The sequence below is a fragment of the Adiantum capillus-veneris genome, chromosome 7 (assembly GCF_014529385.1).
Source record: "Adiantum capillus-veneris isolate H3 chromosome 7, ASM1452938v2, whole genome shotgun sequence".
Taxonomy (NCBI): Eukaryota; Viridiplantae; Streptophyta; class Polypodiopsida; order Polypodiales; family Pteridaceae; genus Adiantum; species Adiantum capillus-veneris.
In genome coordinates this window covers 95,151,113-95,178,441 of record NC_140937.1, presented here as the reverse complement: position 1 = coordinate 95,178,441, position 27,329 = coordinate 95,151,113, and the positions used below count along the sequence as shown (strand labels likewise).

Sequence of the window (27,329 nt, the reverse complement as noted above, 5' to 3'; positions counted from 1 at the left end):
GAGCGGATGGGGTCGCGATGAGATCCAAGCGCCAAGGCTGAAATTGCAAAAAACTGGCTGATCTGCAAGCGTTGGGGTTGATCGCAGAACGCAAGCTCTTCTCTTGCCGCTAGCTGATTTGAGAGAGAACAGTAGGGCTCTTGCTCCTTTTATAGGGGAAAATACTCCATATAAACTTTTTAAGAGTTTTTTTTTTCCGAGAAAGAGATCCTTCCATTAGTTAATAAAGCTGCCCATAGGGCTACAACCACCTCTGCTAGAGAGGGCTACAACAATAGCAAGGGGAGACTCTCCCAATAAAAAAACATAATATGTACAATGGGCTTAATCAAGAAATAGGAGTTTGGAAAAAGCCACATAGGTGGACGGTAGTGCCATCTAGGTGTCCCCCTGGACCATGGTGAAAAAAGGCCCTGGGTGCCAAGTCGCAGGAAAGCCTCTCTGCGCTCCCGGCCCTTGAGAGTGTGAATCAGCTCCATCCAAAAATCCCAAACAGTCTCTACCGGGGGGGATAGGACGAGCCTCAAAGATGCGAAAGCAGCGGGCCCGCCAAATGAACCAGAGTGTCAAGACACAGATGAGCTCCCAACACACCTCTCTCTCACTGCACCACTCCTAGGGGGTAAGCTCTGTGGCTAACTGTCACAAAACGGGAGCGTACACGAGCACTTAGAAAATCTGAAAATTATAATTCTTTGAAAACATGAGAGAAGGGAGAAGATCGACACAGTATTGGGGACCAGAAGATGGGCTGGTCCCCCCCCGTTAAGAGTATTCTTTTTATTCAGGGAGAATTCTTATACAAGCACGAGAACCCGAGTAAACCCCTCCGTTCTGTAGTCTTAGACCCGAAGGTCGTGCTTTCCCGTAAAGGGCTTGGGCACAAGGCCGTTCCTTCCCGTGAGGGACTTAGGCGCGAAGTGTACTTTCCCGTTAGGGACTTAGGCGTGAAGCCGTACCTTCCCGTAAGGGACTTAGGCGTGAAGCCGTACTTTTCCATAAGGGACTTAGGCGTGAAGCAGTACTTCCCGTGAAGGGCCTTCCCATGAGACGGGAGATTCCTGCAAAACAAACCACACAAAGCAGCAATTCTCAATGCGTATCAACACCTTATACCTGTCGCTCCTTGCTCAGAGAACCAACCTCCGTACTCAGTCGTCACGCGAGCACTTGCAAATTCTGTCGCCAGTCTCTGCTCCAGAATCCCAGCGCTTGCACTTCCTGCTGCTTCCGGCTTATCAAAACTGGAACGCTTGCTGCCCTTTTATAGGCTCTGGCACCTGGCGGGAATAGAGGCCCAAAAAGCAGAGCCAGCGCTCCTAGAGAGAGGAGAGAGAAAGATCGCAAATTCAACCCCCCCCCCCTCTGCGTAGCTTTTCTAGCACTGCCTTTTTTTGAAGGACTTGCTTTATTTTATTAATAAAGGCCCGGTCACTTAAAAGTGACCGGCCACTTTAATAAAATAAAGTGTGAACCTGTTCAAACTTTAAAAACTCACTTAGTCAATGAAAACAATGCTACACGGACACATTCCACGCGTCCCCGGGTGCAGGACACGACACAGATGCAATGCAGGCACAGACTCCTCGCGGGAAAACATCTGTCCTCCCGCGACTGTTCCTGCTTTTCGTAAAAAGCTTCATTGAACCCATCTTTATTCTTGTGCTTGCGTTCTTGCGCGTATTTTCTTACTCAGTTCGGATTTCCTCCTTAGCCTACGGGATGCCCCCTTACTGATGCACCCGTCACCCATCATGTGACGCATCAGAGGCACTCGTAACCCGGCCCTTTCCACCGAACTTACGGAAACTCCTTCGCGATGTTTACCGTCACCCATCAAATGACACATCAGAGTTGTCCGTTCCTGATGGCAGTTCCTGTAGCTACAATCTTTTTAACAATTCTTAGTGCACATAATAAAATATCCTAAAAAGAGATTTAATCATTAAAAATAAGAAAATAGTCCAATTAGCAACATCCCTCTGGCTTCTAAACAGATGACCTCAACTGTAGTGCTTGGACATATACCTCCAGTATCTCGGGATAAGCTGCTAATTCCTCATGTGTCATCCACTGAGCATCTAGATTCGAATAGTTCTTAAACTTAACCAAATACTTCCGTGTTATCTTTCCGGATTTGAGAGACCGCTCCTGATGACTTACTATCTGCTCCGGTTGGAGTATTTCTTCTGTTTCCTCAACCTCAGGAGATTCCTCAACGCCAGGCTGGCTCAGAGGCGGTCCCACATACGGCCGGAGTAAACTGACATGGAAAGCATTATGGATCTTCCAATTAGGCGGTAGCTCTAATCAGAAAGCGACATCATTCACTCGCTCAGTGATCTTAAACGGCCCATAATAACGGGTAGAAAGTTTTACCACTTTCCCCTTATGAGACGCTTGTTTCTTAAGTCTTGCCTTCTCAAACTTGAGTAAGACTAACTGTCCAACTGTTAAGTCTAGATTCCTTCTGTGCTTGTCTGCAGCTTTCTTATGCTTTTCCTGAGAGCGTAGGATAGCTCTCCTAACTTGCCCGTAGGCGGTGTCCAAATCCCGGACAAATTCATCTGCTGCAAAGATCTTATCCTTAGTTAAAAGGATCGGTGGAAGCAAAGGCTTACCATAGAGAATCTCAAAAGGTGCTTTCCCCGTCGATGAGTGTATGGTATTGTTATACGCATACTCGACAAGAGGCAAATATTTCTCCCAGTCAGATTGCCGGTCTGACACATAAGCTTTTACCATATCCAATATTGTGGAATTGGCTATCTCACTTTGCCCGTCCGTTTGAGGATGGTAGGCAGATGAGAAATTCAGCTTTGTACCAAGATTATCCATCAAGGCACGCCAAAAATTTCTTGTCATGCGAGGATCTCGATCGCTCACAGTAGACTTAGGCATTCCATGATGCTTAAAGATCTCTAGAAAGACCCTAGCCATATGATCTGCTTTGATCGTTTTCTTGACTGATATAAAGTGTGCTTGCTTGCTAAACCTGTCCACAATGGTCCAGATCGCGTCATTTCCAGTCTGAGTTCTAGGGAGGTCCATGATGAAGTTCATGGCAATACTTTCCCAAGGTTCATTAGGCACAGGCAAAGGTTGTAGCAACCCAGGCGTCTTATGCCGATCATACTTCACTTTTTGGCAAACCAAGCATTCCCTGACATACTTATCAATGTCTGCTTTAAGGCTAGGCCAAAAGAAATATCTTTCCATTGCTAAGGTCGTAGGGAGAATACCCTGATGACCTGCATAAGGCGAAGCGTGTGCTTCATCCATGATCTTCTTTCTTAATGGTTCCGCCACACATATGGCCTGATGGTGGTAGAGATAACCGTCCCGAATGGAATAGGGAAACTCATTCTCTCCACGATGTAGCTTTCCCCAGATGGTGGAGAAGTCTAGATCATTCGGATACAAATCCGGTAGTGCTTCTAATTCTTGGTGATACACCGAAGTGATAGCGTTCACCCTTGGCCGCCTAGACAATGCGTCTGCGACTACATTCTTACTCCCAGCCGTGTGAAGGATCTGGAAGTAAAACAGACAAAAAGTTTGCCCATCTCATCTGCTTTTCAGATAGTTTCCTTTGCGTAAGAAAATACTGCAAACTCTGGTGATCAGTCTTGATCACAAAATCCGCTCCTAGAAGATAGTGCTTCCAGTTGGATAAGGCGTGAATCACAGCCGTGAGTTCCTTTTCGTAGATTGATGCATGCAACTCTACATCCTTAAGCCGTTTGCTTTCATAAGCCACTACATGGCCTTCTTGGTTTAACACTGCTCCGATGCAATCACCTGAAGCATCGAGTGAACCTCAAATGGTTTCCTTAAGTCAGGCACTATCAAAATAGGTCCATGGCTTAGCAAGTACTTGAGCCGATCAAAAGCTCCTTGTTGTCTCGATCCCCATCTGAAAGGAATCTTCTTCTTTGTCAAATCATGAAGTGGTCCTGCTACATGAGCAAATCCTCGGACAAACCTTCGATAATATGAACATAATCCCAGAAAGCTACGTACATCATGTACCGTAGTGGGAATAGGCCAATCTTCGACCACTCGGATCTTGGCAGGATCCATACTCACTTGATTGTGAGAGACTATATGGCCGAGATAGTGTATCTCTGAGAGAAAGAACTCGCTCTTCTTTGCATTCACATGCAACTCATGCTTTCGCAATTCTTGAAACACTAAGTCTAAGTGCTTCCGATGTTCCTCTTCTGACTTAGAGAAGATGAGTATGTCGTCAAAGAATACTCCCGTAAAAGCTCGATACGGGCTGAAAATGCGGTCCATCATGCGATTGAACGTCGCAGGAGCATTGGTCAAGCCGAAAGGCATTACCAAAAATTCATATAGTCCAAAGGTTGTGCGGAAAGCAATCTTATGGACATCCTCAGGGGCGATCCGTATCTGATGATACCCACTCTTTAAGTCTATGCGACTAAAGATACTTGCACCCTGCAACTTATCAAGTATATCATCAATCCGAGGGATCGGAAAGCGATTCTTGATTGTGATCTTGTTTAAAGACGGATAGTCTATGCACATTCGAAACGTGCCATCTTTCTTCTGCACCAGTAGAACTGGAGAGCAATAGGGTGAAGCACTGGGCCGTACTAGCCCTTTCTCTAGAAGCTCGTTGACTTGCTTCAAAATTTCCTCTTGCTGAGCAAGACTTACCCGATAAGGGGGTTGATTGGGAGGCGAGCTACCCGGTATGAGATCTATGCGGTGATCTTCCGGGCGTACCGGAGGGAGTTCGTCAGGAACTGTTTCCGTGAAACAATCCTTGTACTTTTCAATAAATTGAAGACGCTTAATTTCCAGACTAGAGAGAGAGTCCCTACTAGTTTTATCCTTTGCAAAAATCAAGTAAGCAGAAACAAACTTCTTCATTTCTTTCTTAATGGAGATATGGCTTACAATTGGGAACTGCCGATCTCCTGCATCAGCTTGAATCTTTATTTTCTTACCCCCATGATCAAAAGTGAGGGTCTTTTCCACATAATCGGGAATAGGTGTCATGTGAAATGGCATACCCAAGATGATATCACATCCCTCGATGGGTGCCATCAAAAATGATTCGGGGTCCTTGTACTCGCCAATCCGAAGATTGAGCTGTCCTTGCACGGGAGTTGCATTGGTTGTCAACCCCTTGAATGCCGATCCAGATGTAACCGGTGTGCCAAGCTGAGCCGGTTTAAGGCACAAACGTTTTGCAGTATCCAGGGAGATGAAGTTATCCGTGGATCCTGGATCATAAAGAATCAATACTCGCTGGTTGTTCAAAGACCCCCAGCCCTTCAGAAGTTGACGCTTCCCTTTCTCAGATTCTGTGTTTCCTTGAACATCTGGAATTGAGTTCGAGCTTGGTGGTGCGGGTTCCTTCCTTGCTTTCTCTTGCCTCTTAGAGGCTTGTTCTTGCCGTTGCTGCTTTAGCGGGCAATCCGGTTTCATATGTCCTTTCTTGCCACAATAGAAGCATCTTCCTTCCTCTCTGAAAGTTTGAAGTTGAGTAGGAGAAAAATACTTAGTTCGCTTGCCAGTGCCCTCTGGCTTCTTAGAATGATCATCGTCCCTCGATGGAGGACGTTTTCTTCCTTGGCCCCCTTGGTCATCGTAGACCCCTCTTTGTCTTGCACGGTAAGTGCTATGCTCCATCTTTCTGGGCGTCCCAGTTGAGTGCAAATCCTCAGCAATGATTGTTGACTCCATCATCCTCTGAAGAGTATCATGCGGATACACCTTCATACTCTTTCGAAGCTGCGGTTGGAGACCCGCTTCGAATTTTCTTTTCTTTTCCTCGCGGCAATCTTCATAAAGGGAATGACCTTCAGAAGAACCAACCAATACTTGTCCCTATAGGTCGTTACTCTTTCATGTTCCTTCTGTCCCAGTTGAGTGCAAATCCTCAGCAATGATTGCTGACTCCATCATCCTCTGAAGAGTATCATGCGGATACACCTTCATACTCTTTCGAAGCTGCGGTTGGAGACCCGCTTCGAATTTTCTTTTCTTTTCCTCGCGGCAATCTTCATAAAGGGAGTGACCTTCAGAAGAACCGACCAATACTTGTCCCTATAGGTCGTTACTCTTTCATGTTCCTTTTGGGCAAGCCAGTCCCATTCCTTCCGTATGTCCTGCTCGAAGTCAGGCGGAAGAAATTGTTCATAAAATTCAGATTTGAAGCTCTCCCAAGTTCTGGCCTGAGAACCTTCCAGAATCTTGGCTAACCACCAATTACTTGCCGTTTCCTTGAGGTGCATCCCCACATGGCGTAATTTGGATTTTTCTGTGAAGTGCCCATTGGTAAAGGCGACTTCAAACTGTCTGATGAAGGACAGTGCTTTGGAGATGTCTCTCCGTCCGTTGTAGGTTTCAAACTTGATGTCCTTGTCGCCTGATTTGAAGACTCTCATGCGACGTTGAGACTTGCGACCATGCTTCTTGAATCGAGGCTTGTCTTTAGGTTGATGTAGGGTAGTGGCAGTAGTAGCTGCTTCCTTCTTCTGACGAGATGATCGAGAAGTAGAAGTATAATCAGGAGAGTAAGATGGAGATGAGATAGAGATGTCCTTGCTCTCATCTAGCAAAGAGAGTGCTTTTTCCCGGCCTTTCCTTGAAGTACGCCGTTCATTCCGATCCGAAGATCCTTTGTGCACCTCGGCACGTTCTTCTTCTCTTGCCTCCTGTGGTCTCACACCAACAGTGTTGTCTGGATGCTTGGCTGCATCAATTCCATTCGTTTTCTTCATTCCGCCCAAAAGCTTTTGGACGTCTGGCAACAGTAAGACTTGTTGCAACTCCACAAGCTGAGCTTGCACTTGTTGAAGCTCCTCTTCAACGCTTCTCCCTTGACTCGACATGGTTCTTCCCGTTCTTCCCGGAATCGTCCTTCTTTGCAGAGAAAGAGAGGAGTCCGAGCTCTGATACCACTGTCACAAAACGGGAGCGTACACGAGCACTTAGAAAATCCGAAAATTATAATTCTTTGAAAACATGAGAGAAGGGAGAAGATCGACACAGTATTGGGGACCAGAAGATGGGCTGGTCCCCCCCCCCGTTAAGAGTATTCTTTTATTCAGGGAGAATTCTTATACAAGCACGAGAACCCGAGGAAACCCCTCCGTTCTGTAGTCTTAGACCCGAAGGTCTTGCTTTCCCGTAAAGGGCTTGGGCACAAGGCCGTTCCTTCCCATGAGGGACTTAGGCGCGAAGCCGTACTTTCCCGTAAGGGACATAGGCGTGAAGCCGTACCTTCCCGTAAGGGACTTAGGCGTGAAGCCGTACTTTCCCGTAAGGGACTTAGGTGTGAAGCCGTAGCTTCCCGTTAGGGACTTAGGCGTGAAGCCGTACTTCCCGTGAAGGGCCTTCCCGTGGGACGGGAGATTCCTGTAAAACAAACCACACAAAGCAACAATTCTCAATGCGTATCAACACCTTATACCTGTCGCTCCTTGCTCGGAGAATCAACCTCCGTACTCAGTCGTCACGCGAGCACTTGCAAATTCTGTCGCCAGTCTCTGCTCCAGGATCCCAACGCTTGCACTTCCTGCTACTTCCGGCTTATCAAAACTGGAACGCTTGCTGCCCTTTTATAGGCTCTGGCACCTGGCGGGAATAGAGGCCCAAAAAGCAAAGCCAGCGCTCCTAGAGAGAGGAGAGAGAAAGATCGCAAATTCAGCCCCCCCCTCTACGTAGCTTTTCTAGCGCTGCCATTTTTTGAAGGACTTGCTTTATTTTATTAATAAAGGCCCGGTCACTTAAAAGTGACCGGCCACTTTAATAAAATAAAGTGTGAACCTGTTCAAACTTTAAAAACTCACTTAGTCAATGAAAACAATGCTACACGGACACATTCCACGCGTCCCCGGGTGCAGGACACGACACAGATGCAATGCAGGCACAGACTCCTCGCGGGAAAACATCTGTCCTCCCGCGACTGTTCCTGCTTTTCGTAAAAAGCTTCATTGAACCCATCTTTATTCTTGTGCTTGCGTTCTTACGCGTATTTTCTTACTCAGTTCGGATTTCCTCCTTAGCCTACGGGATGCCCCCTTACTGATGCACTCGTCACCCATCATGTGATGCATCAGAGGCACTCGTAGCCCGGCCCTTTTCACCGAACTTACGGAAACTCCTTCGCGATGTTTACCGTCACCCATCAAATGACACATCAGAGTTGTCCGTTCCTGATGGCAGTTCCTGTAGCTACAATCTTTTTAACAGTTCTTAGTGCACATAATAAAATATCCTAAAAAAGAGATTTAATCATTAAAAATAAGAAAATAGTCCAATTAGCAACACTAACTGGAGTGTAGGTCAACCCCCCTGGATCACTATCATCCTGCTAGTGGAAGCCAACTCAAACTGGAGCGCAGGGCCCGTGAGTGTGGACCAAGCTATAGCACGGGCTGTGGAGAGAGCCGGCATCACCCGAAGAACCCGAAGCCAAACTTGTTGTGCCATGGGGCAGTCCCACAAATATCGTCGATGACTCTCCAAAGGTGACCACAAGCTACCGAAAAGCCACTGTGCACTAGCCAACTCCCAACTACTGTAGCTTTGTGTGCAACTAGCCACTAGAACAAAGTGGCTCGCCTCGGTTGTCTGGAGTCCCACAACCGCGCCCAAAAGCCTAACAAGAACTCAGGTGTGAGACCCTCGACCTGCCAATGAAGTGCTGCAACACGACGAGCCTCTCTTCGTACTGCCAGTATGTCACACCCCAGTCGAACAATGTACTGAAATAAAGGGATCCTAGGCTGGTCGGCTGAAGAGAAGGGGTCTCGCCAAGACCACTATCCAGGGTCCCACTGCACTCGTGCCAAAGGGTAGCTCTCCCAAGCCCAAAGCCTCCAGTGGCCTGACTCAAGACCTGCTGAGTCACGATCTATGACACAAGTCCTCCGCCCTGGATCTCGAAGAACAGGGAGGGTACGGACTCTGAGCAAGCGCGAACTGCAATGAGGGCCTCCAGTCGCGTAAAGGCCCCTATCCATCTCAGAGTTGCTGTCTCTAGAGGAGTGAGCCACTCAGCTGGTAAGGCCTCCCTGATGCCTTGGCACATGCTCTGCACCCCTCTCATGCCCTCTAGCTTGATGCTCTGTACCTCCTCTGGCAAACCTGAAAACTGAAGCCACTCGCCTAAAGTGTGTGTTGGACCCCCTGCCATGGGACCCCAAGAAACATGAGGACTACTACCAACCAAGTGGCCTCTATCAGTGCTAACCATGGGGTTGCAAACAAGGGGCTGTCTCAAGCGCTCCTCCGTGCACATGGACTGGTGCTACTCCATGCCACTCCGCAACTGCTCCCAAGAGTGAAGCAAGCTCGCAGCAAATCGATCCTCTAGTCACCTGCTGTCACGTGACACATCGAACCCTATGTGTTCGTGGACAAGCTACAACATAACCAGGGTTCAGTTCAGTCAAGTCAGTCTAGAATAGGAAGTGATCTGGCACTTTTGTGAGTCTATTCGCAGACCGTGCATGTCCAGGCACTTGGAGTAGATGCATATCCTCTGGTTGCACACAGCATGATCATCAGATTTCCATCAAAATCCATCAGGAGCATTTTTACAGTGCATAGACCTATTTTCCCTATTTTTGACATTTTTCACTTATTATTTTTAAGTGACTTTTGTTGGGAACTAGGTAGGACAAATTTCATAAGTTTGTATATAAGAAACCTAGCGCTAGCACTTTCTGGCAGAAGAGGCAGCAAGAGCACCTTGCTCAACAGGCAACTTCTCAGCAAGACCCCCCACAAAGGCCTAGCGTTTTTGCAAGAGACAACAAAACCTAGCGTTTTTGCATCAGATTAGCCAACGTTTTTGCACTTGCAAATTCTCGGCGACAATAGATAGCAGATCAGCCCTAGCGTTAGCAGAATCCACAACGACAGCAAAATTCAGCCCTAGCGTTTTTGGAGCACCAGGACATTCAGCGTTTTGCAATTCCATCGCGACAGATTCAGCCCTAGAACCAGCATTTTCAGTTTTCAGCAGTCAGCTACCGCAGAAGAAGTCCCGAACCTCGCAGATCTCACCTTCCCGCAGCAGATCCTCACCGCACGGTCATATCCCGCGAAGTTTGCAGTTTCAACCTGAAAAACACAGATTTCAGCATCTGTGTTTTCAGAGCGTCGTCGTCGCATCGTCGCCATCGACATCGTCACCGACATAGAGTCAGAATTCAACAGAGAAAGATTTGCAGATTTCAGCCATTAACATTTCCAGATTTCAGCCCGTCTCCTCGTCGTCCTCATTGTCGTCGAATTCGTCGGCAAGTCCAAGCATTGTAAAGATTTGTGCAATCAATAGTAGACCGCTCTTGCCATAGAGAGTGGGGCCTTCGGAGGAGGGTTTGACAACATTGTGGTGTCGTATTCTTCTATCTCTATCTCTCAATCTCATGCACCTTCATTCACAGTGTTCATCACTTTGTTTGTGTCCATTGCACTCTCTCACTAAAGGAACGGAAGGCTCACCATTCCGCAAGTAAAAGAAACCCTTGAGCACAGTTCGGAGCACTCATCTTGAGCAAAGTTCAACATTCACTTCCGCTGCACCTTACATTGGTATCAGACCTTTGGCAACGTTCTGTATCACTCAAGGAAAGAACCACATAACTTTTTTGCTTGTTGCGGTCGCACGTAACCCCAGTCCTCTTGGACGTGTCGATTCCTAATCGTGTTTTTGAAGAGTGACAGGAAACCCAAGGAAGAAGGACTTGTCCAACCTCCCCTTGTCTCTCTTTTCACTCATTGAGAGCGGACCGTGCACTTAGCGGCCGGCCAATCGACGTGAGGTGGGAAAAGCAACCTTGGTGTGAGCGCAAGGACGCCAAGGGGTGCGCCCGCGGAAAAGAGCAGAACTCGGGTGAAGAGAAGATCCTTCTCTAACACAGATTGCAAGCAAAAGAAGAACCTCAAGATCGTCAAGAACCCAAGACCCACAAGAACCCAAGTTCCTCGTGAACTTAAGGACCCACGACTTCAATGGATGGTCATCACCCGAAGCAGAATGGATACTTCGCATGAAGGTGATGAGCATGGGAGTGGCGAAGAAGAGTTTTCCTCACCAAGAGGTTTTTCCGACCCTTCCCCATCTACGCCAAAGATTGCACCAGATCCTATGGGAGCTTTCGACAAGATGATGATGGACAGGGAGTTAGAACGCAAAGCAAGAAAAGCAGAAATTGATCGTAAGTACGAAGAAAGAATGGCAGCCATAGCGCGTGAGCGCGACGAAAGAGAAGTAAAATTTGATCACAAGGACAAAGAAAGACAAGCAGAATTTGATCGCGCGAACAAAGCAAGACAAGCAATGAACGACCGACACGTGAAAGAGATGTTGCGACTCTTTTCTCAAGTGCAGGCACAGATGCAAGAAATTCAAGAAAAGGAGACTCTCTCGGTCTCTTCTTCTCCCAAGCATGACACACATGATTTGCATGATGATAAGCATGATGATTTGCATGATGACCAAGGTGTGATTTCTCACGAGCATGATGATTTGTATGACCACGATGTGATTGTTCACGAGAATGATGGGTTAGTTGATACTGTTTCTAGTGAAGCTAACCTCATTGCAGATTCGATCAATAACCAATCTTGGCTCTCGAGTCAAGGTCCAAAGAAGCCCCTCGGGAAGAACCGATCTTGGCTCTCGAGCCTAGGTCCAGAGAACCCCCACAGGAAGTATTATATGTTTGAATGATTAGTCAGCAGGCATTGTTCAAGTGTTTCATTCATAATCGTTTCCTGTATTTTAGTCAGCGTCTTTATGTGATCCATTTTCCTAGGCATGACATATTGTACATTGAGCACATTTCACTCATGAATGAGCACGGATGTATGCGGATTGTTCATGGAAAGCTGAAATGTTTGCAGTCAAGGAAGTCACATTCAATGTCTCTTCCTTGGCATGACACAGTCGTAGAAAGAGCACAAGAAGAATTGAGCACCAAGCATGGGCATTTCCGTTGTGAATTGCCACAGTTGATTGATTTAAATCAGCAAGACACTCTTCGATCTCATTGTTTGCGTGTATGTGGTGAACGGTTTGGCACTCCGTCTATTTGTTCGTCTACATTGCATGCACAGTCTTTGAATAAGACGAGATTTTCTCCACTCACTCTACATGGAATGGGTATGTTCATGTTTTTGTGTTGGAAGTGGTTTCATGAATTTTCAGCCATCAAGATTCTTGAAGAAGATAGACGCATGACTATAGACGAAGTTGACGCATTGAAGGAGCTACAGATGACTTTGTGTCGCTTTCAGCGCGGCCCAAAGAAGAAAGCGTTGCAGACCTTTATGAAGTTCAAGTATCGCATGACCCACGCATCAGAGTGGGCCCGGCGAAGAGTCCTTTCCAGGATTCCAGATGCTATTGGCAATCTCCCTCGACGCCATACAGTTCGGTACCAATACCTCAATTTGAAAAGGAGGGGATGTCACGTGACACATCCAACCCTATGTGTCCGTGGACAAGCTACAAGATGACCAGGGTTCAGTTCAGTCAAGTCAGTCTAAAATAGGAAGTGATCTAGCACTTTTGTAAGTCTGTTCGCAGACCGTGCATATCCAGGCACTTAGAGTAGATGCATATACTCTGGTTGCACACAACATGATCATCAGATTTCCATCAGAACCCATCAGGAGCATTTTTACAGTGCATAGACCTATTTTCTCTATTTTTGACATTTTTCACTTATTATTTTTAAGTGACTTTTGTTGGGAACTAGGTAGGGCAAATTTCATAAGTTTGTATATAAGAAACCTAGCGCTAGCACTTTCTGGCAGAAGAGGCAGCAAGAGCACCTTGCTCAATAGGCAACTTCTCAGCAAGACCCCCCAAAGAGGCCTAGCGTTTTTGCATCAGATCAGCCAGAGTTTTTGCACTTGCAGATTCTCGGCGACAATAGATAGCAGATCAGCCCTAGCGTTAGCACAATCCACAGCGATAGTAAAATTCAGCCCTAGCGTTTTTGGAGCAGCAGGACATTCAGCGTTTTGCAATTCCATCACGACAGATTCAGCCCTAGAACCAGCGTTTTCAGTTCCAGCAGGCAGTTACCGCAGAAGAAGTCCCGAACCTCGCAGATCTCACCTTCCCGTAGATTATCCTCGCCGCACGGTCAGATCCCGTGAAGTTTGCAGTTTCAGCCCAGAAAACGCAGATTTCAGCATCTGCGTTTTCAGCGCGTCGTCGTCGCATCGTCGCCATCGACATCGTCATCAACATAGAGTCAGAATTCAACAGAGAAAGATTTGCAGATTTCAGCCATTAGCATTTCCAGATTTCAGCCCGTCTCCTCGTCGTCCTCATCGTAGTCGACATCGTCGGCAAGTCCAAGCATTGTAAAGATTTGTGCAATCAATAGTAGACCGCTCTTGCCATAGAGAGTGGGGCCTTCGGAGGAGGGTTTGACAACATTCTAGTGTCGTATTCTTCTATCTCTATCTCTCAGTCTCATGCACCTTCATTCACAGTGTTCATTACTTTGTTTGTGTCCATTGCATTCTCTCACTAAAGGAACGGAAGGCTCTCCCTTCCACAAGTAAAAGGAACCCTTGAGCACAGTTTGGAGCACTCATCTTGAGCAAAGTTCAACATTCACTTTCGCTGCACCTTACACCTGCTCAGATCAACTCTCCGCATCTCTGTAAAGATCCACCTGATCGATGGACTCCAAGGGCCTCCTGCATGAGGCACTCGAGCTCTCAACCACTGAAGCAACAACTCCTTCCAGGGCTCCTCCCCTGGAAGCAATCCTCTGACAACAAACTTCCCAAGAAGGGCTCTGCTCTGCTGTGCTAGGTCTATAATCCCCAGCCCCCCCTGAGAACATGGTAGAGTGATGACCTCCCAGGCTACTTTAGCCTAGGCTGACTGAGTGTCACGCCCTGACCAAAGAGAATTCCTAATCAACCTCTCCAACTGGCTAATACACAAGCTCGAGAAGATCCAGCAAAATGTAATGCACCACATAGTAGCCGACAACACCTGGTTGGCCATTACAACTCTACTTGCCAAAGAGAGTCGTGCCGAGCTCCAGTGTAGCAACTTCCTCTTGGTGGACAAGAGGAGAGGAGCAATCTGCTGCTCAAGAGACAAGTCCAGGTCAACCTGACAACCCAAGTAGCAAACTGCAGTCCCTGGGGGAATCCATCTGAAACCCTCACGTGGCGACCACTCAGGTGTCGGAGCACTGCCAACCCAAAAAGCAACTGTCTTCCTCGAGTTGAGCAATGCACCTGACGCCCAGCAGAACACCTCAAGAGCCTGCTGACATTTGTGCAAATTGGCCTCTTGGCCCTCCAAGTACAAGGCTGAGTTATCGGCAAACTCATCATCGAAGCTCATCTGCCCTAATAGGGAGCTCAAGGCCACGCAGGCCAACCTGCTAAGAAGTCAAGAATCTACTCATCGCCTCAGCATAGAACAGGAAGAGGAAGGGGGCAAGAGGGCAACCCTGCCTGACCAAACGCGTGAGTAAGAAGCGCTCCCCTTGGTCCCCTTCCAAGAGCACCTGACTGTGCGCACGCCTATAGAGATCTAACACACCTCTAATCCAAGCATCTGTGAAACCCATCCTGCGTAGAGTGCCCTCCAGGAAGTCCCAGTCAACTCTGTCGTAGGCCTTCTCAAAGTCGAGAAGGAGTATCACCAAATTCTCTCCTAGGATACTGCGCTCCTTGACAAAACTTGTCTGAGTCCCATGTATAATGCTCTCTAGTAGTGGCTGAATCCTCGAACTCAGAGCCTTTGCTAGAATTTTGTAGGATGAATTGAGGATGGTAATAGGTCGCCACTGCCGAATCTCATCCAAGGAGCCTCCCTCCTTGGGAATCAAGTATATCAAACCCTCACTCATGTTGTCAGGCATCTCGCCAGTGTACAAATCGTACTGAAATGTGCTGCAAAGATCTGAACCAAGTAACTCCCAATATTCCAAGAAAAAGTTGGGGGTCAAACCATCCTCCCCTGGACAACTACCATGGGGGAGTGCTCTGAGGGCCTCATGGAGCTCCTCTAGCTGGAGAGGAAGCTCGAGTCTCTGTCGCATATCCTTGGTAACAAGGCAAGGCATCTGTGCCCAAACCTGCTCTCTGCATGCATCCTGGCGCTCTAACTGAGGCTCAACTGACAACAGATCACGGTAGAAGTCAGTAGCAACTGCACGCATATCCTCAGACTCTGAGGCCACTGATCGTCAGGTCTCCTCAACTGACTAACACTAGTCTGCGCATGACGTGGCCGCATTGTCTCAAAAACTCCCGAGTAACTCGGTCACCCACCTGGGTTGCCTGTCGATGGAAGGCAAACTCATGGCGCCGCTCCTCGATGCTAGTTAGCTCCTATCTAGCCTTCTACATCTGCTCCTCCAACCATGGGTTGTCTGGATGCTGCTCCTGCATCCTCTGTAAGGAAGCAACGCCTCGTTGAAGACGCTTCTCATCCTCCCTGGCTGCACAAACGGGCTACAAACTCTTGAAGGAAGAAGCGACTAAGCTCTGCCAGTCCAGAGGCCACTCTACCAGCAGGGGTGTCCTGCGTGTCCAGACTCTCCAACCTAAGTGCCTCCACTCGCTCTCTAAGCTCTGGACCCAGCAAGATCTGCTCGGGGATGCGTAGCGTCACACCCCCCCCTCCTCTGTCTTTCTGTCACTGTGAGAATCACTAGCGCATGGTCAGAAAAAGTAGTCCCTGCAAGGATGCCAAAAGATCCCCCCATGTCACAAATGTGGTCACTAGCGTAGAAGCGATCTATCTGAGATAGATTCACTCCTCCTACTCTGCGATCAGAGCGAGAGAAAGACAAGCTGTATGGGGGCCTCACAAAGTCTGAGTGCTGCCAAACATCAGATACCCTCATAGTCATACATAACCGCTCCCAAGCTGCCAACTCAGCCTCGTGCACCATAGCATGGCCACCTCCAATCCTGTCAGAGAGGTCCTCCAACATGTTGAAGTGAAAGTCCCCCCCAACACACCATTGCTTTGCATGTGGCAGAGACTCAACAACATGAGACCAAAATTCTGCTCATGCACTTGCCACATTTGGCGCATATATATTCAGGAAACCCATGAGGCAACCCTGAACCTACATAGTAATCCATTGAGCTCTACCTGGCACAATAATACCTTTGCCCACAATGGCCTACAGCAAAAAATCCACAATAGACATACATACCCCTCCCTGGATACCTCCAGGTCCAAATGCAGCTCACCAAAACGTCTCATAGCAACCATGCAAAATCTGTCCACATCGTCTAATGCGGCTCTCACACAGATGATGCTCCTGTAGCATTAGAATATCAATCTCACTACCATCAAGGCATCGTTGAAGCTCCTGACGCAAGCGACCCCTCTGACGTTGAAACTGGGGTCCTCCTAATCCCTGCACATTCCATGAGACGATCCTCATGGAGTTAGAGAGAGAAAACAGATGCTGCAACAGCAGCCAACCTCGCTATCTTTGAGGCCAGTTTGGATGGGGAGTAATCCGCATCTAAGCGACCTCTAGACAAGTGCGTCTAGAGTGACTATCCCACCCAGGCCCAGGCCGAGCGTGCAGTAAGCCTACATCCTTTGTCCAAGAATCCTCATGTACATATACATAGCAAGGAGGGCTCTGAGCGTCAACAAACAAATGCACCACAATGTACCTACAACCTGCTGCATCCGACAGTGTCACGCTGAACTTGGCTAAAGACCAAAGTGTCTCTACCAAATCTGTCACCCCTAGGTCCCCTGTGTGGTGTGAGAACTCAATGACTTGGATCTGGAGCCAGTCAAGAACTGTGTGCAGGGCCCACTCTGTAGGATCCCTGTCGCACAACAAAAAGGAGAAACCCACCGTTGTATCCAGAGCCTCAGTGCCTCGAGCTGCGAGAAAGAGGAAGTGGACTTGAAAGCAAGCCTCCTCCACGTCGAGAGAAGAATCACCTAGGAATCGTGTGAAGTTGTGTAGTCGAAGAAGTCCCATCGTCTGCGAATGTCAAAGCTAGTCAAACCCCGAGGGACTGCTACAAAAAAGGAAGTCTGAACCAGAATTGACGGCCTCAGATGGGGCTGACCCTTCCGAGCCACGCGGCTCGAAGCGAAAGCACTACCAAGAGAACGCCTCGCTGCAGACATGTGTCCATTCCCCTGCGTCTGAGGAGGAGTGTGGGAGGGGTCGGGAGATGAGGTTGAGGGTCTCACCGGGGAGAGAGGGGGGGTGAAGATGGAGGAGGGGGAGGGGGTGGAGGAGGCGGAGCGGCGGAGTCTCAGGGAGGAGGAGAGGGAGGCGGCGGAGCTGAAGTGGGTGGAGCCTCCTCAAGGGAGTCTGGCTGAAGGGGGTCAAAACGGTTCCTGTCAGAACCCAGTGCTGCTGAGCTACAAGAGGTCAGCCACAAGGGGGAGCAATGTGACGAGCCCGTCCTTGTTGACGGCGGCTAGGCGCCTGCCGCCAACCGTCAGCCATTTGATCGCTGGCCTTTGTCGAGGTACCAGCCTGCATGTCCACGTGTCCGGAGTATATGGCTGCTAGGCATGCTCAACCTTGGGAGGCTGCTCATGCCCTGTGGGTCGAGATCTCTTACGAGGACGGGCCTTTGCCAAATGGCCCATCTATCTACAAATGAAGCACTGATTCGGGAGACCCGAATACTCCACAGTATGTCTGATCCAACTCCCACTCACACGAGGCAGCACTAAAGTGAGTGTCTCTCGAACAAGAACCCGCACAGTAGAAAAACCTGCGACCTTGGCCACAACTGAAGCTGCAGCGATTGGCGCAGTCTCAAGAAAAATGGTATGCCAGTTATGTTTTTCTCTAATCGTGTTTTGCAGCTCAGCACCCAATTACGCAAATCAAACGATGAGCGCAAGGAGGCTTTCATTTTCGGGTTGGACCACTATATCATGTTCGATGTCGAAGTCCTCGACCCAATCGATCTCAACAAGGCAGTAGCGATTGCTCTCGCACAGGAGATGAAGCACAACAAGGGAAAGCCTAAGGAAAACAAGACTTCCACAAGTACCTCTCAGACTTCTCAGAACCCTCAGAACTATAAGAACAGTAAGAATGGTAAGAATGGTAAGAACAGTAACTCTTCTAACCAATCTTCCAATATTCTCTCAGAAAAGAACTCTCCAAATGAACCTAAGGGTAAAGCTAACACAATTGCTAAACCTAAGCTCAATCCAGATGAAAAGGCAAAACAAGGAATTTTAGGAGGATACATCACGTCGGAAGAACAAAGCATTTATTCTAAGGAAGGTCATTGTTTTCATTGTCACATCAAGGGTCACATAAAAAGAACATGTCCTAAGCTTGAATCTAATGAAACTAAAGAACCCACAGAACCCACTTCCTCTGTCAATGCAATAAATGAGAACACGAGTATCACCCAAGTCTCTCATGATCCTCCCATTGATGAGTCTCTCATTAAGTGTTATGGTCATGTGAAGGGCCAGCGTTTTGTCATATTGTTTGACCCAAGCAGTATGCATGATTTGGTTAATGACTCTCTAATCAAAAGAGCCCGCTTGGAGGTTCGCAAGACATCTCCTTTCGGCTTCTCTCCCGGTATGGACTCTCTCATTACGCAAGAGTGCCTTGATGTTTTGTTCACTGTTCAACAACTGTCCTTCCGCAGAAAATTTGTAGTCTCTCCTCTTTCAAGATGTGATATGCTTTTGGGCATTCGATGGTTTCGTGAGCATAACTCTCTCATTGATTGGGCGGAGAATACGTTCACTTTCAATGCCAAAAGTGACTCTCCCCTTCTCATTCATGGAGAGCAAGTTGTTCATTCTTCATCTCTCATTTCTAATGTGCAGGCAAAGATTGCAAAGAATCCGGAAACGGAGACTCTCTCGGTCTCTTCTTTTCCAAAGCATGACACACATGATTTGCATGATAAGGATAAGCATGATGATTTGCATGATCAAGATGTGATTTCTCACAAGCCTAATAATTTGCAAGAAGATGTGATTGTTCATAAGGATGATGGTTTAGTTGATACTTTGTCTAGTGAAGCTAACCTCATTGCATATTCAATTGATCATGAAGAACTAATCTTGGCTCTCGAATCGACGTCCAAAGAAACCCCACAAGAAGTATTCTATGTTCGAATGATTAGTCAGCACGCATTGTTCGAGTGTTTCATTCGTGATGCTTTCCTGTATTTTAGTCACCGTCCTTATGTGATCCCTTTCATAGGCATGACATATTGTACGATGAACACGATTCACTCATGAATGAGCACGGATGTATGCGGATTACTCATGGAAAGATGAAATGTTCGCATTCAAGGAATTCACATTCCATGTCTCTTCCTTAGCATGACACAGTATCCGAAAGAGCACAAGAAGATGAGCACCAGGCATCGGCATTTCCATGGTGTTTTGCCACAGTTGATTGATTTAGATCAGAAAGTTGAGACTCGACCCCATTGTTGGCGTGTTTGATGAATGGTTTGGCACTCCGTCTATATGTTCATCTACACTGCATGCACAGTCTTTAAAGAAGGCTAGAATTTTTCCAGTCACTTTACATGGAATGGGTATATTCATGTTTTTGTGTTGGAAGTGGTTTTAGGAATTTTCATCTTCGGAGATTCTTGAAGAAGGTCGACGCATGACTATAGACGAAGTTGAAGCATTGAAGGAGCCACAGATGACTGTCACTTTCGGCACGGCCCAAAGAAGCAAGCGTTGCAAACCTTTATGAAGTTCAAGTATCGCATGACCCACGCATCAGAGTGGGCCGGCGAAGATTCCTTTCCAAGATTCCAGACGCTGTTGGCGATCTCCCTCGACGCCATACAGTTCGGTACCAGTACCTCACTTTGAAAAGGAGGGGATGTCAAGTGACACATCTAACCCTATGTGCACGTGGACAAGCTACTTCATGACATGGGTTCAGTTCAATTCAGTTAGCCTAGATTAGGAAGTGTTCGGGCACTTTTGTGAGTCTGTTTGCAGACCGTGCATGTTCAAACACTTAAGAGTAGATGCATATCCTCTGGTTACACACAGCATGATCATCAGCATTACCATCAGAATCCATCAGGAGCATTTTCCAGTGCATAGAACCTATTTTCCCTATTTTAGCCATTTTTCACTTATTATTTTTAAGTGACTTTTGTTGGGAACTAGGTAGGGCGATTTTAAAAAGCAAGTACATAAAGAAACCTAGCGCTAGCACTCTCTGGCAAAAGAGGCAGCAGGAACTTCGCGTTCAACAAGCACCTTCTCAGCAGGACCCCCCCAAGATGCCCTAGCATTTTTGCATCATAGCAAAGGCCTAGAGTTTTTCCCACAGAACCAACCCTGGCATCTATGCATGACAGATCAGCCTCGGCAACAACAAGAGACAACAGATCAGCCCTAGCATTAGGAGATTCCACAGCACCACAGCAGATCAGCCCTAGCGTTAGCAAATTTCCCACAGCAGACAGTTTTCAGCCCTAGCGTTTTTGGTTTGCAGATCAGCCCCGACGTTTTGCAGATTCACAGCGACGGAACACCAAGGTGCACCAGCGTTTTCAGTTTTCAGCAGTCAGACATCGCAGTAGAAGTCCCAAACCTCGCAAATCTCACCTTCCCGCAGCAGATCCTCGCCGCACGATCAGATCCATCGAAGTTTGCAGTTTCAACCCGGAAAGCGCAGATTTCAGCATTTGCGTTTTCAGCGTGTCCTCGTCGCATCGTTGTCATCGACATCGTCACCAACACAGAGTCAGAATTCAGCAGATAAAGATTTGCAGATTTCAGCCCTTAGCATTTTCAGATTTTAGCCCGTCTCGTCGTCGACATTGTCGGCAAGTCCAAGCATTGTAGAGATTTGTGCAATCAATAGTAGACCGCTCTCGCCATAGAGAGTGGGGCCTTCGGAGGAGGGTTTGACAACATTCTGGTGTCGTATTCTTCTCTCTCTATCTCTCAGTCTCATGCACCTTCATTCACAGTGTTTATCCACTTGTTTGTGATCACTTGCACTCTCTCACTAAAGGAACGGAAGGCTCTCCCTTCCGTAAGTAAAAGGAATCCTTGAGCACAGTTCGGAGCACTCATCTTGAGCAAAGTTCAACAATCACTTCCGTTGCACCTTACAAGAACCACCTGTGCCAACGCTATCCTCGTTCACGACCTCTGTCCCCGACTGCACGGCTCCGACTAGAACTGCGACCACACCTCCGGTGTACTTTTGAACAAAAACAGGAAACCCTTGGGTGCATCTTTTGAGCACAAGAGGTGTTGTTTTTTGAGCAACAATCAGGAAGCTTCCCTTGAGTACATCTTTCGAGCAACCAACATGGCCACTCGCGCCTCATCCTGAGGCAAGCCCACCTTTGCTGGGGTCGTGGCAACACCCCCAAAGATGGACAGCAATGCCCGCCTCAAAATGAAATTGAAAGACTCCGTAAGGAGAATGATGAGCTGAAACAAAGACTCATTGCCATCGAGGCTCGGCTCACCGCAGTGGAGAACGGCAAGACGGAAGAGATGGAACAGATGGAAATCAAGCCCAACAAAACAAAGGTAAAAGTAGAGGCCACCCTCACCAAGGCGGTCAAGAATCAAGTGCAGGAGGTCATCCTCCACAAGGTTGAAGACCGTGTGGCGTCCATGGAACGACAACAACAAGAGGATATCGCCCTCAATGCTCGCATTGGCGGGCTTCCAAGCGACTGGAAAGAAAAAGGGGGTCTCAAGTTCCATGAGTCCTTTTCCTGCATCCAAACAACAACCCACATGATACACTGGGATCCAGCAACAATCGCCTCCCTTACACACGAACATCGCACTAACCATGCAATCCTCACTTTCAAGACCAAGGCCGACCGAATCAAACTCCTTGAGCAATCGAAGCTTCTCAAGGACACTAAAATTTGGTTTGCAGAAGACCTTACACCCACCCAACTCAAGCAGAAGAAGACAGAACTACAAAAGATGTGAGAAGCGCGCACAGCAGAAAATGGGCAGATTATCGAGGAGGTAAAGCCATTATCCAAGAGTTTCGAACTCCTAAACCGGCTCCCCCCTCACCTACCCATCCTTACGTTTTGTTCATCTTATCTTCTCTTTTTTTTGTTCACCCATCGTTGGACCCTCAGTCCTTAACTGAGATGTATCTTACAATTCCTTCACTTAGAAGGAATCCTTTGTACTGTTTTGTTTTTCGGTCCGTAGGCCATATTTGACCTCCGTGGATGATAATTCAATCCATCTCTCTCTCTCTCTCTCTCTCTCTCTCTCTCTCTCTCTCTCTCTCTCTCTCTCTCTCTCTCTCTCTCTCTCTCTCTCTCTCTCTCTCTCGTTCGTCAAGTTCAGTGATTTTGCAATTTCTATTCGTGTGTTGCTATTGATTTCTCGATTGGAGTGTCCAAGCCTATAACAGTGGTATCAAAACTCAAAAAGATTCTTCTTCTACGTACAATACGATCCCTTCTGCAGCACACATGGGTTCTCACGAAGAATCAACAGAGACAACAACCCTCTCCACGGAGACGAAGAAAAGTTTAAACCCAACGTGGAAATTGCAGAAACCAAAGGAGATTTAGACAAATTTACGGCGGGGAATTTGGCTAGAGCGGAGTACAAATGTCAACTACAGGTTGATACTTGTGTAAAAAGATTGATCGAGTACTCCAGAAACCCGAAATATGTGATGTACCTAAAGGATTATCTGATTGATGAGATTCACTCAAAATGGCGAGAGGCCATTGATTCTCCTCTCGAGACGGGAAGGATTGCAGAACAGTGGAAATTGTACTCGCAGAAAGAGATGGATAGGGCTCTTGAAAAGAAGATGAACCAATTAATGAAAGGCTTGAAGCACTCTCGGAAGAAGAAAAAATCGGCGGATTTCCCCGGATATCTAGGCCAGGAGTCAACTTTCGAGGTGGTAAGCAGATCCAAGAAGCGTGTTTGTTTTGAGGATGACTTACATTTTTCTTCGTCTTCAAAGAGTTCCGACAGTTCGTCGTCCTCTAGTTCCAGTGAGGATGAGAAAAGGCCGAAGAAGCAGAGACAAGGCAAGAAAAGCAAATATCTGAAAAAGTTTAGAAGGCATGGGATGCCATCTAACAGTTCAAGGAAGGAGAGCTCATCCTCTTTTGACAATGAGAAAAAGAACAAGAAGCTCAAGGACGGGGGTCAAGCATTCAAGTTTTACACTTTTTCAAGCTACAAACACGTTTTCAGGCTACCAATAAGCCCATTGAGCCCTTGAGTTCATACAACAATTTGAAGTCACTTTCTCGGGAGATTGGTTCTCGGAACGCTCCAAGGTGCTACTTACTTGAAAGGAAATGCACAGACATGGTGGTCTACTCTGTTGTTACGCAAAGAAGCACCTAGGACGTGAGTAAAATTCAAGAAAATTTTCACGTCAACTTGGATATCATAAGAATATGAAGATGTCATCACCGCTTGGCATCATCTGAGAATGACTAAGAAAGACGCGTTGGATGACTACTGCTAGAGGTTTTGGGATACCTTTTTGACAGTGTCCTCGTTTTGGAGGATCACTTTAAGAGACCAGATTGAGCGGCTTTGATGTGGTTTGCCAAAGGAAATTTGACAGTATTAACTGCAACAGAAGTGAAGAGAATGAATTTGGGAAACCGGATAAAAGTTCGTCGTAGGATCCCAGAGAAATAAGGGAACCAGACGATAGTGCATCCGAGGGTTTCGGCGAACAAAGGGAACCAAATGAAAGTTTATTAGAAAATTTTGGAGAAGAAAGGGAATCAAATGATAGTGCACCTCAGTGTTCCGACGAAGCAGAGGAATCAACTAATGGTTCATCAGAAAAGTTTGACGATTGGAACTGAAATGCCAACGAACAGAGGAGGCCAGCAAGGCTACCAACAAGTCCCAGGGCACAAGAAAAGAAAATAAAGAGAATTAATTGGTAGAACAAAGAATTCCAAAGATCCAGATTTAGGTGCCAAGGACTGGGAGGCCAGCGGAGTTACCAATAGGTCACAGGGCACAAGAAAAAGAGAAAGGTAAGCTAGGTCCACCGGATAATTTGGTCAAGGGTACTTTTTGGCCCTCGATGCAGAGTGGATGGAGGAGGAGAGCATCGCAAATTCTCTTCAAAGAGAGATGTACCTTGAAGCTTTTGGATTATTAGCAATGTTTTGTGCCAAAAGTTACCGATGAATCAACATGTTGGATCTAGCGTGGTGCCGGCTGCACAAGAGGGGAGTCACATTGCCTAGATTGAATAAAGTCACTAATTTCTCTTTGAGATTTTGGGATACTAACGAGCTGACAGTATTTTGTGGAATGACTTTATGAACAGATGTGCACTAAATTGAAAATTTCCTTGATTGAATTGAAAACATGTGCTCTTTCATGTGTGTATTGTTAAGAGACATGTAGAGAAAGATCAAATGTCTGTAGCATTTTGTCTAATGAATGATTTGAACTTAGTTCATCTAGACATCTCTTAGAGATCAACGAGATTTGGATGTGATGGCTAAGTGAATGAAATCTGAATGAGATTCTAGTGCATCAAGATGTCTATCTGGATGAGATTCTAGTGCACCAAGATGTCTATCTGGATGAGATGACTGGATACTGGTGTGAGTGTCTCAAGAGTTCCGGAAGGATGAGATGGCTGCACATTGATCTAAGTGCATCAAGAGTTCTAGATGGAATGAGGTGGCTAGATTGGATGATCGAAACACAGTGTCCAATGTGAACTAAGTGTCTGATTTTGTGGATTGCATGTACTGTCTTATGGGGATGGTCATGAGCATGGTTTGCTTGATTGAAGAAAGGATATGAATCTGATAGTAACAAGATTTAGTAGATCGACATCCGTGAAAAGATCAACATGGTCTAGATGTGATTGCTAAATAGGTTACAATGATCTTGATTTGTATCTGAAACCCTTGACAGAAATGTGATTGATCAGTGCTGATGTCTTTATAGAAGTACTGGATTGATGGAGTCACGTGCATGAGTACATAGAGTCAGTGCCTATTGAAGATGAGCATCCTAGAGAATGGGTTTTATTTCGAGGCCACACCACATGGATGTATGCATGCCACACACTGTCCGCGTGTGGGAATTTGACAGCTCAGAATGTCATCACACAGATTCAAGATTGAGTCCAGCCAAGTTGCACGCATTCCTAGAGCAGACAGGACTTGCAGGCTCTATCAGCAGAAGTAGAGAGTAAGGAGCATTATGGATGCACATGCCCTTATAGGACCGACACAATGCTCGATTCACAATTTCACAGGGCAGCCCACACTAAGAGAGTTGATGAAGTTGAGAGAACAAAGTCAGCTGGGTTTTAACCTACTTGAGATACAAAGGCACTAAGAGTCACTCCTCCAGTCACCCACAACATTAGTACAAGGGAGCTTAAAGAGGTCGAAAGTGTATGGTGACTGTGTATGCATCCTATTATGGTTTGATGTTTCACTAATATTGTTGGGAAAATTGGTGTGACCTTTGATTGGCATATGTTGCATGGCTTCTTTTGAATTGAAAGAGTTGTTAATTTAAACGAAAAGTTTACCTCTATATCTTAGCCAATTTTCCAATGTTCTCGAAATTCTGAACCAATGAGCAAAGTAAAGACCATTTAAGTGAAATTACCATATGAACAATAAATCAAAAGTACAAAAACGACAATTGGAACAAATATCATAGAACTGGATTGATAACATACAGCTAACTGCCACACGCGTAGTTAGGAGCTCTATCAATCAAAAATAAAGAGAACAAAATAATACATCATAGCTCTACTTATTTAGTAAGTGTGTACTAATGTAGTTGGTGTATGTTTCTATTAGCTAGGTACCGTCCTCTCTAAACGTACGGAGTTTCCCGCAAGCAAGCCTCGTGATCTACACCATAAACATGGTATTGTATGTCTTTTGAATTCAGCAGTCAAGATTTGATGGAGAGCAAAGAAAGAACAACCAAAAAACATAACCCAATTGTTCACTGATCTTGTCAGAAGGAGCCATTATGGTGCAAGGTTTTAAACACAGATAACTAAAAACAAAGCAGAGAGCTCACCCAAAAGAGCACTAACCAATCCACCGGCACTGACTTCCAAAGACCAATTATTGCCCTTACGTGTGGCAGAAACAGGGAGGCGGTTTGCAACGACAAGCAGGCGCTGCCTGCCACCGTCCCTGACATCATTCATGCAGTTGGGCACAAGCTTTGACACGGAGTCCGGAGAAATCATAGGCCTCCCAATCCACCCGTCTCCTCGATACCAAGCCTCCCTATCGTGCTTGAGTTGCCTTTGCTGCAAAAGCCTCTGTACTCTTGAAGAAGCAAGAGAAGCTGGCTCTCCATGCGAATCATGCTTGCTTGATGATGAAAGCTGCTGAAGATGGTCAGAAACGAGGTACTCTTCATCAGAGAGAGAGGACGCACGTTCGAAGTGTGCTGCCGCAGCAGTGCGACCATTGCCGAGCTCATCAGGAGTGGAGAGGGAGAATCGTCGAGGTGGGCCGTCTCTGTGGCCAGATGACCTCCGGCCTGGCTGCTCGGAGGTGCTACCCTTCTGCAGGAAGAGAGAGTAAGGCATGGCATCTTTCTTCATCTGCCAATTAGAGTTGAGATTATGAGAGCTAAGCTAACCATGGACACTCAACTGTGCACAGCGCATGTGTGCATGGGAAACTTGATGATGCTAAGTGGCATCCGAGCTACCTCCACTGACTGTCGTTCAAACTGTGTTTTTAATCGGATAATGGCCGTACTATGAAAAGCAATGGTCCCTCGCTATTTATGTGAGCTGATGGAATCTTCATTTCTAATTACTACTCGGAAACCTCAAAGTGAGTAAAACCCACCCAAAAAACATATACAACGGAAAGAACACATAAATGTTCAGTTGTACAATATTCCTAAAAGCATTCATAGGAAAACTAATGTATCTCTGCGGTGATATCACCAACTTTAACTCTAAAGTTTGCCTAATAGAAAGCTTGAAGCACAAGAAGGGATCTACATTAATGCAGTGGAATAGTAAGCTCAATATCTGACCCACAAAGAAGACCACAAATCGTTGGAATGTAAGTGACGAAATGCCAAATGCCCAAAACCGTTTGTGGAAAACCATCACTAGAAAACAGAGCCACATACAAGCCGATATGCGGCGAAGGAAATCTCGAGTAACGCAGCAATCCCACAATAGGTGTGTTGGGAAGAAAGGGGGGAGACCCGTTGCTTAGAACACTTCAACAATGGTTCACAAACATCACCATCAACATGTCAAACTCTTTCCTCAATTTTCAAGCACACACACACACCTAAACACACACACACA

At 46.7% G+C, this 27,329-nt stretch overlaps 1 protein-coding gene across 2 annotated transcripts in view; it reads right to left on the bottom strand.

Annotated features, from left to right (window-relative positions):
• LOC147454254 (alpha,alpha-trehalose-phosphate synthase [UDP-forming] 1-like) overlaps positions 1 to 26,780 on the bottom strand; it is a 124,291-nt gene extending 97,511 nt beyond the window's left edge. The window contains exons 1-2 of one of the 2 annotated variants that reach the window (XM_086516259.1): positions 26,639 to 26,780; positions 26,063 to 26,561 (exon numbers count right to left, since the gene is read on the bottom strand). In XM_086516259.1, coding sequence (XP_086372385.1) covers positions 26,063 to 26,561; positions 26,639 to 26,641 — 502 coding nt within the window. In that variant the 5' untranslated portion in view covers positions 26,642 to 26,780. Of the gene's footprint in view, positions 1 to 26,062 lie in introns of both variants that reach the window. The other variant, XM_086516258.1, reaches the window with a different exon arrangement.
• Positions 26,781 to 27,329: the final 549 nt, after the last annotated feature.